Source organism: Vombatus ursinus, unplaced genomic scaffold, assembly GCF_900497805.2.
Source record: "Vombatus ursinus unplaced genomic scaffold, bare-nosed wombat genome assembly UNPS02014818.1, whole genome shotgun sequence".
NCBI lineage: Eukaryota > Metazoa > Chordata > Mammalia > Diprotodontia > Vombatidae > Vombatus > Vombatus ursinus.
This window is the reverse complement of record NW_020954596.1, coordinates 33667388-33679311: the sequence shown is the minus strand read 5'-3', so window position 1 is coordinate 33679311 and position 11924 is coordinate 33667388. Positions and strand designations below refer to the sequence as shown.

Genomic DNA, 11924 nt, shown 5'->3' with positions numbered 1-11924 from the left:
GCAGCAGTAGCAGCAGCAGCAGCAGCGGCAGCCGCCTCCCTCCCAGCTGCAGCCAGAGTCCTGGCCATCGCGGGAGCATAGCTGGGAGAAAGAGCCAGCGTCGGGGTGGGGGGTCGGGGGCCAGCATGCTGCTCGGCTGCGGCTCCGGCTCCTATACCCGCCGCTTCCATCCCTCGAGCGGCAGCCGCGGCGGCGGCAGCAGCAGAGACAGCGTGAGCGGGCGCGGCTGCGTCGTCGGAAGCCTCCTGAGCGGCGGCAGCGGCCGGGCGCAGGGGCCAGCGACCGGGCTATGGTTGTGCTGAGGGGCTGCGGCGGCGGCAGCGGCGGGTCGCTGCTGCTGCTGCTGCTGGCCGCCGCGTGTCTGCTGCAGCGCGCCCAGGTGAGGCGGCTGGTCCGCTGCCCGGCCACTTGCAGCTGCACCAAGGAGTCCATCATCTGCGTCGGCTCCTCCTGGGTGCCCAGGATCGTCCCGGGTGACATCAGCTCCTTGTGAGTGGAACCTCCTCTCAACTCCCTCCTCCCTCTAGTAACCCCCACTCCCTCCTCGGGGACTTGCCTCCTGCGCGAGGGTGCCTCGGGACCAGACCCCCCCAACCTCTCCCCTCTTTCTTCCCCCTTTTCTCCTCTCCCCACCCCCATTGCCTTTGTGTCTTCCTTTACTTTCTGTGGGGGCAGTGGGGCGTGGATCGGGGGGGTACTCTGGAGATTGACTGGGGAGAGGGCGTGTGGAAGGAGGGAGGAAGAACAAGGACGCTGGGGTGGGAAGGCCCCCAGGCGGGAGCTTGCGGCACCATAGAACCTGGCTACCGGACACTAAGTTGCTAAGTAGTGTGCCTACATTTTTGTGTGTGTGTGTGTGTGTGTGTGTGTGTGTGTGTGTGTGTGTGCGCCTGTGTGTGTGTGTGTGTGGTGAGTAGCTCTTAGTGCTTGTGTGGAAGCCTAAAGGTGAGCGTCTTCATGTGTTGTTCCCGGGCACCCAAATTTGGGGCTGCTTTTTATCAGCCTTCAGATGCCAAAGATTGGTTAGAAAGCCCTCAGAGTGCCCTGAAGTAGATTCTTTCACGTCAGGGTGGGGGACACCTGAAGGGGCAGGGGAACGTGGAGTAGTAAGCGGCCAAGTGTCCAGGTGGAGTCCTGACTGGCAGCCTTTACCAAGGTTTGTCCATTTCTTCAACCCAGCTCTTGAAGTTGACTGCCTTTCCTGGGCTAGAGAAACTTGGTGGCACCTCCTTGGCAGGGTTTCATTCAGTCACCTGAATTCAATGATATCAAGTCCCATAGATAGCAGTGTCCAATGGTTATGAACAAGTATCCCCTGAGGACTGAGGATAATTTCCTGCTCAAATAGCTTACTTGACAAAGGGGCAGTGAACCTTGGATAGGGCCTGAATCAGAGAGATAGAGGATTCTAGGGATGCCAGGCTATCAATGTACAGTATCCCTTCTCTTGCTCTTGGAAGAGGTCCCCAGCATGAAACTGAGAGCTAAAGTTTTTCAAGTTTGGATAATATGTCAGCTAAGGTGTTTCTTCCTCTGACCAGTGTTGGGCCAGTGAGAGCAGAGGCCTGTTATGATGGGCAACCTTGACCAACTTCTTTAAAGTTGACTGTGACCCCTGACTGTGTCACTTTGAGTTCTTCATATTGTCAGGTTCTTAACAGCTTCTCCAAACTGCAGGTGAGGAAGGATGCAGTAGGGTAGATAAGGGACTAAGTCAAGGTCACCAGGTGATCAAAATGGTCTCTGGACTTAACATGGGCTATTTTACCTAACAGATAGTTTTGCCACCCACAACACACTCCAGTTCAGGAGACCTTAGCCCTTTCCAAGCTTTCATGGCTTAGTTTGACCATGTTTCTTCATTTAATTAACTGTACTTTCAGCATTCTTCAAATCTTTTCCCAAGAAGTGGTACTTGCTCTGACTCTGGAGTTTTGCTATTTACTAACATTAAGATTGAATGGAGAGGCAGCATGTTGTAATGGTTAGAGAACTGGCCTAGGAGCCAGGAAGACCTGGATTCAAGTCTTACCTCTGACACATACTGGCTGTGTGACCTTGGGCAAGTCATTTAACCTCTCACTGTCCTAGGAGACTTTCTAAGACTATAGGTTGCAGAGATTCTGACATGCCTTGGTAATAAGAGTGTCCTTACTCAGGAGATCCTCGTACTCAGTGTTAACATGGGTTCAGTCTCTATCTCTTGTCTGATATATGAAAGGGAGCCTGCCAAAATAGCATGCCTGACTGGGAGTCTGGAAAACCTGAGTTCAGTTCCTGACTCATAATGGTGTGCTGTCCACTTCACTTCTCTGCCTCTCTTAGGAATTGCCAGTGGGCTTAAATAGAGGGAGTTCACGTGCCAGTATTTTCCTGCGCTATAGGAATCACAGGTCCCCCACTGAAAGTTTGTAGCTATACAAAGAAATTCAAGGGCAAAATTGAAGTAGTTATCTAGATCATTTCAGCTCAGCTCTAGAAGATTGGGAAGTTGACTTGAATTATCCAAAATTTGGTTTTCTAAGCTTTTTGCCAGCTCCTGGCTTGCTTTTTCATTTTCCTGCTGCATCTGAGGAGACATAGGCCACTCCTGTGTAGCCCACCCTCTCTAAGGGAATGGCAAGAATGTCCTCACTGTAAAGCAGAAGGAAATGAGGCAAAGGAGGTAGCAGCTGGGGGTGGTGGTGGTGAGGGTGGAACAAACTGCCTATACTGCCCAGCATGTTTTTGGGGAATGCTAGAATTTGTTCTTGGGGTTTGTTGGCCTTTTTCTTCCTCCTTTTAGGAGCCTGGTAAATGGAACATTTTCTGAAATCAAGGACCGAATGTTTTCTCATCTGCCTTCCTTGCAATTGCTGTAAGTATGGAAATGTCCCAAATACATTTATTGTTCCCTCTTCAATCCCTGCCCCTGTGTTAGCCTCTCCCTCTCTCCTCTGGTGTTCAGCACCCATCAATCAAACAGGCTTAACTTGACAAGTAGAGTCTGTGTACAGCATGTCCACTATGATCTCTTTCATTCCTTCCTTCCTTGGGGCCACATAAATTTGTTTAGAACTGTTTTTTTTTGGCCCTCCCTCCTTCGTTATAGATCTTTACTCCAATGTTTTCTTCCTTAATCTGCTCCCAAATGCCTCTAGCAGTAATGTGCACACTGAGATGGGAAAGTCAAAAGGAGGCTTTAGTGTGATCTACAAATATGGTTTCCTTACTCCCTAACTTTATTTTTTAGATCTCTGTGTTGGAGTGGGCTGAAAGGCCATCTCTGAGAGCCTTCTGTAAATGGTGCAGTCATATCCAGTCTGGGGGATCAGCCTTATTTGAGTATTCCTGGAGGCCCAGCTGTAAATCTCCTGCCTTGCTCTCTCATGCCTCTCACCACTCCCCCTTCCCAACCTCTTGGGCTCCCTTACATTGTTATATACCTATAACTAGTGCAAAACTGTTTATGGGCCTGGCCAATGCTTATCTAGGGACTACACATTATACCCAATACTGTGCTCTGGTACTCACTTTATGTTATTTGGTGATGAAAACTTTTTAAAACAACTAGGATAACTTTCAAGAGTACATTAAATAAAAACATAATCACTGGTACATACGTGTTTGTTGTGGTCAGTAGCTTAAAAATTGAGAAGGAAAGAAAACTAAAATAATGAAGCTGGCATCTTACTATTGATAATTCTAATGAAAATGTCTTATCTTTATAGATTACTTAACATTTCACAAAGTGTTTTACGTACTCTACTTGATATTAAAATGGCCAGATCTTAAGAAATAGAACAAAGGCATTAATCATGAATGAGTATAAGTTAGTGATTTAATGTTACATTCTAATTTTTATTCATTTTCTTTGGTCATAAATACTTAATTTGATAGTCACTAGTCATCATACCTTATCTAGGTATATATACACATTTGTAAAATGCTTCATAGTTTGCAAAGCAGCTGTGTGGAGAACACTGAGTTTGGAGTCAGAAGATACATATTTAAATCCTGAACTCTGCCACTGACTAAATGACCTGGATCTCACCACTTAACATATTAGTCCAGTTTCCCTATGAAAAATATGAATAATAACATCTCCAATATGAACATGTGAGGCTCGGATGACATCTTATATACAAAGCTGTATGAACGTCAGCTATTAATTAACTTGAGAGGAGCTTAAGTAAAGAGTGTACAGCAGAAAGTGCATTGGCTTTGAAGTCTGAGGTCCGGAAGAAGGCCTGAGTTCAAATCCCATTTTTTACCTGTGTGACCTGAGGAAAATCACTTACCCCCTCTGGACCTCAGTTTTCTCATCTTTAAAATGAAGGAGATGTGACTAGATGGACTTAGCTTATCACATAGTAAGCACTTAATAAGTTAGCAAACCAAATAAACAAGCATTTATTGAGCCTTTACCTGGTGCCAGGCAGGCACTATGCTAAGTGCAGGGAACACAAAAATGAACAGAAGGAAAGACAGTCACTGCCTTCGAGGAGCTTACTTTCTAATAAAGGAAACCAACACATAAAAAGAAGCTGAAAAGGGTGGGGGAGGAACAGAGATGAAGGTACCTGCTGCAAGGGGTGGGGGGTGGGGTAGATTGGAGAGAAAGTCCAGGGAGTCCCGAGTGCCTAGGAGAGGAATGAAGACCTGGTTGGCCTAGGCATTCTCTTTAAAATGTAGATTCTGGAAGGAAGAAGGCAACCAGAGGGAAAAGTCTTAGGGGTGGAGGGTACTTCCAATGAGAAATCGTTGCAGGCTGGAGTGAGCTTGATTTATGGCATGGTAGAGAAAGTCCTTAGGAGGTAAGTCAGCAGTTCGTCCTGGAGAGGAATGAAGGTGTGTTTGGACTGATCATCCTCCTTAAAATGGGGGTTCTGAGAGAATCTGGCTGATTAGAGGGAGAAGTTGCTGGAGTGGATGGTATTTCCAATGTGAGAAAAATTGTCCTGAGTCCCATAAGGACCAATGTATATGAAACACTTTATAAATATTAGGTATTATTATTTATAGCCATATCTCATTTGATCCCTGTGTGGTAGATAGGGTAAACATTATCTACTATCCCTATTTTGCAGATGAGGAAAACTGAGGCCCAGAGAGATTAAATGGGTTTTTTTTTAAAGTCACATAGCTAGTAACTTGAGTCACAGAGACTGTTAAGTGCTTTACCCAAGATTATACAGTTAATATGAGAGTGAGGGACCCTAAATGTGTGATCTTTATGCCATACCATACTCTCTTTAGTTACTGTTGTGGGTCTTGAAGGAAACTAAAACTCTGTGAAGTATTAAAGGAAACTAGGAAAAGAATGAATACATACTAATCTTCATGTTGAAATGTAAAAGAAAAGCATGTATCTTCCTGACAAGAATATAGACTTTATGTGTAGAAATAATTAAATATGCCATTTAAAAAATTAATTACAACTTCAATTTTGTGTAGAATTTTTTAAAAAGCTTTTCTTTAATAAGGATAATTACCATATTTTTCAGGCTGTATCCAAAGTAGTTACACTGAGAACTAAATTCACCCTATTTGAGGTTTTCTTGGCAAAGATACTGGAGTGGTTTTCCATTTCCTTCTCCTGTTCATTTTACAGATGAAGAAATCGAGGCAAAAAGTGTTAATTGACTTGCCCAGGGTCACACAACTATTAAGTGTCTGAGGCTAGATTTGAACTCAGGGAGATGAATTTTCCTGACTCCAGCCCCAGAACTGCTCCACCTACATTTTTAAGTACTTTGTTGTTTTGTACCCATATACATCCATTAGCTTAGAGTAGATGATCTTTAAAATCCCAGCTCTAAAGTCCCTGATTCTGTGGATCTCCTTTGAGCTATACAATGACCTAGTGAAGTGGGCAGGAGTTATATTGTCCTGAATTTGTATATGAGAAAACTGAGACCTAAAGAGATATGTTCCCTGAGGTCACATAGTAAGTAGTGTAATGGGAATTAGTGTCCATGTCATATCACTCCTCATCCCGAACTCTTTCCCCTACAATTTAGTTGAATATGGTTCTACGGTGATTTTAAATTATGTTGAGGAATATCAAATAATATTCAATAAACAACTACAGGGTGAAAACATTCTATGATTAGCATTACTAGAAGAAAGGATGATAAAAGAATCCGAGGAATTATTTTCAGTCATTGATCTTTGAGTGTTGGGATTATCCTGCCATTCCCAGGAAAATAGTATCTCTTGCTACCAATTATGAGGCGACACAAGAATTCAACTGATTGGTCCAGTAGTAAGCAGAAAGGACATAACTGTGTTCGGTTTTCCTTTCAGCTTGCTGAATTCTAACTCATTCACAGTCATACGAGATGATGCCTTTGCTGGCCTCTTTCACCTGGAGTACCTGTAAGTTCCAATTTGGTGTTTGGAAAATTCAAGATACCCTGGAGGATTGCTGGGGTCTGTCCTTTAGGGGAATTGTCTTCTGGGAAGCATAGGAATGGGGAAGATGAAAAAAAACTTTACCTTCTCATTTCAATGCTTTATTAGCTCCTACTTGTCTTTTCAAATAACAGTACTGTAGTTACTATTTTAATTCAATTTCTTTCAACAAATATTTATTAAGGACCTACATGATGTGTAATGAAAAATGACATAGTTCTTGCCCTCAAGGAGCTTATGGTCTAAAGACAGGTGTGTAGTTAAGATAAATCTCTCTAATACAAAGTAGAATGTGATAGGGGGGAAAGGAGAGATTCTGTTAAAATATTCTTTTATAAATATGCTTTTTTTTGGCATGTCTTGGACCCCTTTTTGACAGTCTGGTGAAGCCTAAATGACCCCTACTGAGAATGATGTTTTTAAATAATTGAAGGAAACTCTAAATTTCAGTGAAATTTTTAGTGAAAATAAAGGTATAATTTTTTCCCATCCAAGTTTACAAACCCCATGAAATCTACCCACAGTCCTCTTGAGGGAGGGGATGGTATATGGGGGCAAGGTGTCTCAATGGAGCCCAGGTTAAAATTCCTTACTCCAAGGTAAATACTCTAAGAATAGGTGAGGAGGCAGAACCCTTTTAGGTGGCTGGGTGGTTGGGTGGGGTGGGGATCAGGGAAAGTTTCATGAAGGACATGGCACCTTTGCTGGTCCTTGAAGGAGTAGTGAATGGAGAGAGCAAAGAAGGAAGGCAAGAAGTGAGCAGAGAAGGGGGGATCCTCACCCAGTTCTGGCATTTAGTTTGTAGGTAAGTGTACAGTAAGCCCAAATGAAACTTCCTACGTTGGCTATTTTTAGCTCTCTGTAACTACTCAATGATTTGCTGATATCAGCTAGACATAGAGACAAAAGATTTGCAAGGCTGCCTCTTCCAGAGTCCATTAGTCCCATCTTTGTGGAAAACTTCACAGTCCTCGTTTTGATTGTCCCTTGTCATCCTGTTTACTGTTTCTCCTGTGCTCTTCTTTTCTGGATCTGCTCATTTTCTTCTCCCTTTTCAGATTTATGTCCTCCTGTCTGTTTTCTACTTTTCCACCAAATTCCTGTTTCTTCTTTCCACTTTCATGTCTTTTCCCCTCAAGTCCTTTCATCCTGCAATCTTTTAAACATTTTAATAATCCTGTTATGGGGTTGGTTTCCCTACTTAGCATTCAAAGGGATTTTGAAAGCCTTGCCTATTTTCTTATCTGAAATCAACAGGTATGTTTTAAAATTCGAAACACATGCTGGGTACAAGATAAATCCCTCTGTATTAATTTTCAGCGTGGAAGGAAGGAATGACTCTGCAAGAAATAATTTCCCTCATTCTCTTTTCAGCATCAGAGATGTGGCGTAACATGAATTCAAAGCTTCATCAGAGTCTGTGAAAGCCAGTGAGTGTGAGTGTGAATGTGAGTGTGGATGTGTGTGTATGCAAAACTACTAATTTCACATCATACAAGGGGCACTTTGGGGACAGAATTAGAATGAGAAACTAGAACCTTGCAGAATTTCAAATAGCCCATACTGCAGATCATTATAAAATTTTCCAGTATTATTATTATTACTAATGAAAGTTGAAATTTTTGACATCACAAATCTATGATTTTATAAGCCAAGCTCTCTATGTAAATAGTGATGGGGTAGCATGGTAACATTCTTTTGCGTTCAGTACTTGTTCCAAGACAGTAGTCTTGTTCAAGACAAAGTAATATGGCAAGTAAGTGCCATGGACTAAAATTTCAGTGTTAGAATACAAATCCCATGTGTTCCTCAACAGCTCCATGGACAACATAATAATGTTAATGGAGACCCTGTGTGGCATAGTAGAGAGGTCTCACTCAGAGTTCACAAAGCCTTGGGTTCAAAATCTGCCTTTGGTACAGTCAAAGATGAGTCACTGACCTGTCTTGGTTAAGGGGATTCTCAAACTTATGAAATCACAGATCCATATCCCTTCCCATCCAAAAAATAATGATAATGGTAACCAATAATAATGGTAATTTATATTTATATAGCACTTTTCCCTGAACAGTCCTGTAAGGTAGAGAAGGAAGCTATAATAACCTTCATAAGCCTCATAGCACCTTTGTTCCATAGAGTCAAAAGTTTAATACAGTCAAACATTTCTAGGCTAAATCACTTTTCGCATAGGTGTATGAAGATGTTTGGCTCCTCCTTTATTTTTTTTCCTGTTGGATTTTTGGCCTTGAGAGCAACTTCATGTGGTCTACTTGCTCAGAAGTACATGAGCTAGTGATTGGGTCAGGCAATGAAAAGGTAGCCCCCTGGACCACAGAGTTGAAAGGGACCTCAGAGCATATCTGTTGCAGCTGAGGAATCCTTTCTGTGCTCTGCTTGACAAATGGTCATCCAGGTTTGGCAGGAAAAGCTCCAGTGAAGCCGGATTCCTCATGCGGCAGCCTATTTCACTTTTGGACAGCTCTAATTGGGAGAGTTTTCCCTTCAGAGTGGATTAAAATATGCCATTGATCTTAATTCCAGTAGAACAAGCCTATCCCCTTTCGCACTGACCAGCCTCTCAGATACTTGATGGCAGCTCTCAATTTCCCCTACAACTCTCCCCAGTCTTCTCTTCCCCTTCAGAACAGGCATGGGTGGTGTGCAGCCCTTTGTCCATTCTGGTGACCCTCTCCTGGAGGCACTCCTGCTGTTCACCTTATTTAAAGGTGGTAGTTAGAACCACACCCAATACTCTAGATGCTTTGTCTTTAACCAAGTTTCTAAGCAATTGCAACATTAGGCCGAGTAGTCATGTTATATTGTTGCTAACATTGGGTGAATTCAGAGCCACAGATAGAACCAAATTAAAATTCTGTATGTGTGTTATTTATGTTCAGAAGATGAATCAGATTTTGTGATTTGAGTTGTACACAGCTGTTACTAGTACTCCTCAGTGAAAACCTACTCACTCTGTGGATTTTTCTTACTATACAGTTGGTAAATTGGGAAATGAGCTTTTTATAACAAGAGTAGGTGACAGCTATATGCTTCATAGTTTATGAAGCACTTTATGAATGTTATTTTACTTGATGCTACTGGCACCTATGAGCTAGGTAGGATAGATATTATTATGTTCTTTAAGAGGAGAAGAAACTGAAACACAAAGAGAAGTAAGTGACTTGCCTACGATTACATTGCCCTTTACTAGCCAGATCTTTTGGCTCAAATTCAGCATTTTTTTTTTCTTCCACTACATCATCCTGCTTCTCAACCGTGGAACTTGAGAAAATCTGCCTTAAGGGATTTCTGAGTTACTGGTATGACTACAGGAGACTTGGATACAGAATCTGTTCCCTGAATCATATTCCATATAGGAAAAGTTCTTCATATTGAGTTTTTGTATAACTAGGAAGAGAAGAATCAAGTTCTTATGTTACTGTGCTAGCAATAGCAGGGAGCTGCTTCCTTTTTTAGGCACTGGCATAGCTGCTGTTCTGCTTAGCAAGCTAGACAAGTGACATGGACCAAAGGATACCTCCTAGAAGATCATAAGCTCCTTGTAGGCAGGAATAGTGTCTTACATACCAAAGGGGATTTTCTATTAGATCATAATCTCTTTGTGGACAGTGAGTTCCATACCATGTGGGGCTTCCTACTAGATCATCAGTTAGGTTTGATAGAACAGGACATGATGAGAAAGGTAGACAATGGTAAGTAGTCTAATTTAACCAGAATAAAAACTATGTGAAGGAAAGTAGTATGAGAGAAGGTGGGAGGACTTAGTTAAAGCTTGAGGCAAAGGGCATTGAATGCTAGCCAGGAGTTTAGCCTTTATTTAGCAATCCACTGAAGGTTTTAAGTAGAGAGATGATGGAGCCATAATGCATTAAGAAGATGACTCAGGTGCTGCAGTGTGGATGGATTGGATAAGGAAGAGACTGAAGCTGGAGAACCAATTAGGAGGCAATTATAATAGTCTAGGTATGAAAAGATGAGGGTCTGGACTAGGGCTATGAGAACCTGTACGAAATCACTGAATTGTCTTAACAGTCAGAGATACTGAAACATAAGTGGATTTTGCAGGGGGATGGGGAGTCGGGGTGGGAGGCAAGGCAGGGTGGGTACCTAGAAATGTTCTAATATTGTTGTAATGATTCTCACATATATAAGGAGCATTGTTATTTTCAAAGCATTCTTATTTACATTGTCTCCAGCTCTCAGTGCTTTAATGCCACTATTAAAAGGAGTGTGTACACACACACACACACACACACACACACAAAAGCACGTTAACTTATACTCATACTCTCCTACCCTGCATTGAGAATTCCTGGTACATAAATTGGCATTCTTCAAAGATGTTTTTTATTCAGTTGTGCTTTCTGAGATTGGTCAGGGACCACTGTGAAAAATAATTTTTAAAATATTAAGATGACAGAATGCAGTTAATGATGCTTGCTTTTCTTTGTAGATTCATTGAAGGAAACAAAATTGAAACCATTTCAAGAAATGCATTCCGTGGGCTCCGTGACCTGACTCACCTGTAAGTCCTTTAAACTGTGTTGGGGACCATTGATGTGCTGAGTGAGATGCATCTTGCTGGGCATTTCTTTGTTCACTCGGTCAGTTATTACTGTGTGGCAGTACTCCCTCAAAGAATCCAGTTTTCACTCAGTCAGAGGCATTCCTCAATCGTTTATGATATGCCTGCTAATTTGTATCATTCTCCCATTTCCATCATTCTCTGATTTCCAGTTTTTACCACTGTTGTGCCTGTTCTTTTTTTTTTTTTTCATTGTGATTGATCACTTTTGTGCACCAACATTCCTGCAAAGTCAAAGTGAACTTTGGGGAGGGAGGTAGCCTGTTTCTAAGTGAAGGGGGTAAGAACTGGAAGGTTTCCCTTTTCAGTGGAAATAGAACCCTGAACCAGTTCAATGAATAATTTTTAATTTAGCCAAATTAGTAGAATTTTACAACTGAAAGGGACCTTAAAGATGATCCAGCCCATTCCCTTCTTTAGACTGATGAGAAAACAAAGGCCTTTTAAAGTTATGACTTCCCCAACGTCGAAGAATGAGTAGGTCTTTTATAACTTTCCACCCTGAACTCTTTTCTCTCATACCATGGTATGTTTTTTTTGGTACATTTTAATGATTTCTTTAATTTGAGTGCAAAAAAAATTTTTTTTAATGTGGAATTAATCTGTGACTTGAGTTATAGCTTCTTTACTGACCTTTTTCCTTTAAAAAAAATTGCAGATTGATTTGACTTGATACTTCAGAATGAGGCAAAAACTCCTCTTTTTTGTCAGAAATTCATGAAAACTCAAAATGATCATGCATTTCTGAAAGTGCAAAAATATCCCATTGTCTTTGGTTAGTTAGAAACCAGCACATGTCCGTATAAAAAAAACATCCTGTGACATTTAAAGAGAGTAACATTGCCCAGCTATAACCAACTGTATGTAATGAAAAGAAAATTTAAAGGGGGGAGATGTTGTGGAGAAAATACTCTAAAAATATATA

General features: G+C 41.9%; 1 protein-coding gene across 1 annotated transcript in view; it reads left to right on the top strand.

Moving 5' to 3' along the window:
- Nucleotides 1–289: 289 nt before the first annotated feature.
- The window catches only part of LGI2 (leucine rich repeat LGI family member 2), a 36973-nt gene continuing 25338 nt past the window's right edge, over nucleotides 290–11924 (top strand). The window contains exons 1-4 of the mRNA XM_027836646.1: nucleotides 290–489; nucleotides 2786–2857; nucleotides 6289–6360; nucleotides 10868–10939. Of these exons, the coding sequence (XP_027692447.1) occupies nucleotides 290–489; nucleotides 2786–2857; nucleotides 6289–6360; nucleotides 10868–10939 (416 nt within the window). The remainder of the gene's footprint in view (nucleotides 490–2785; nucleotides 2858–6288; nucleotides 6361–10867; nucleotides 10940–11924) is intronic.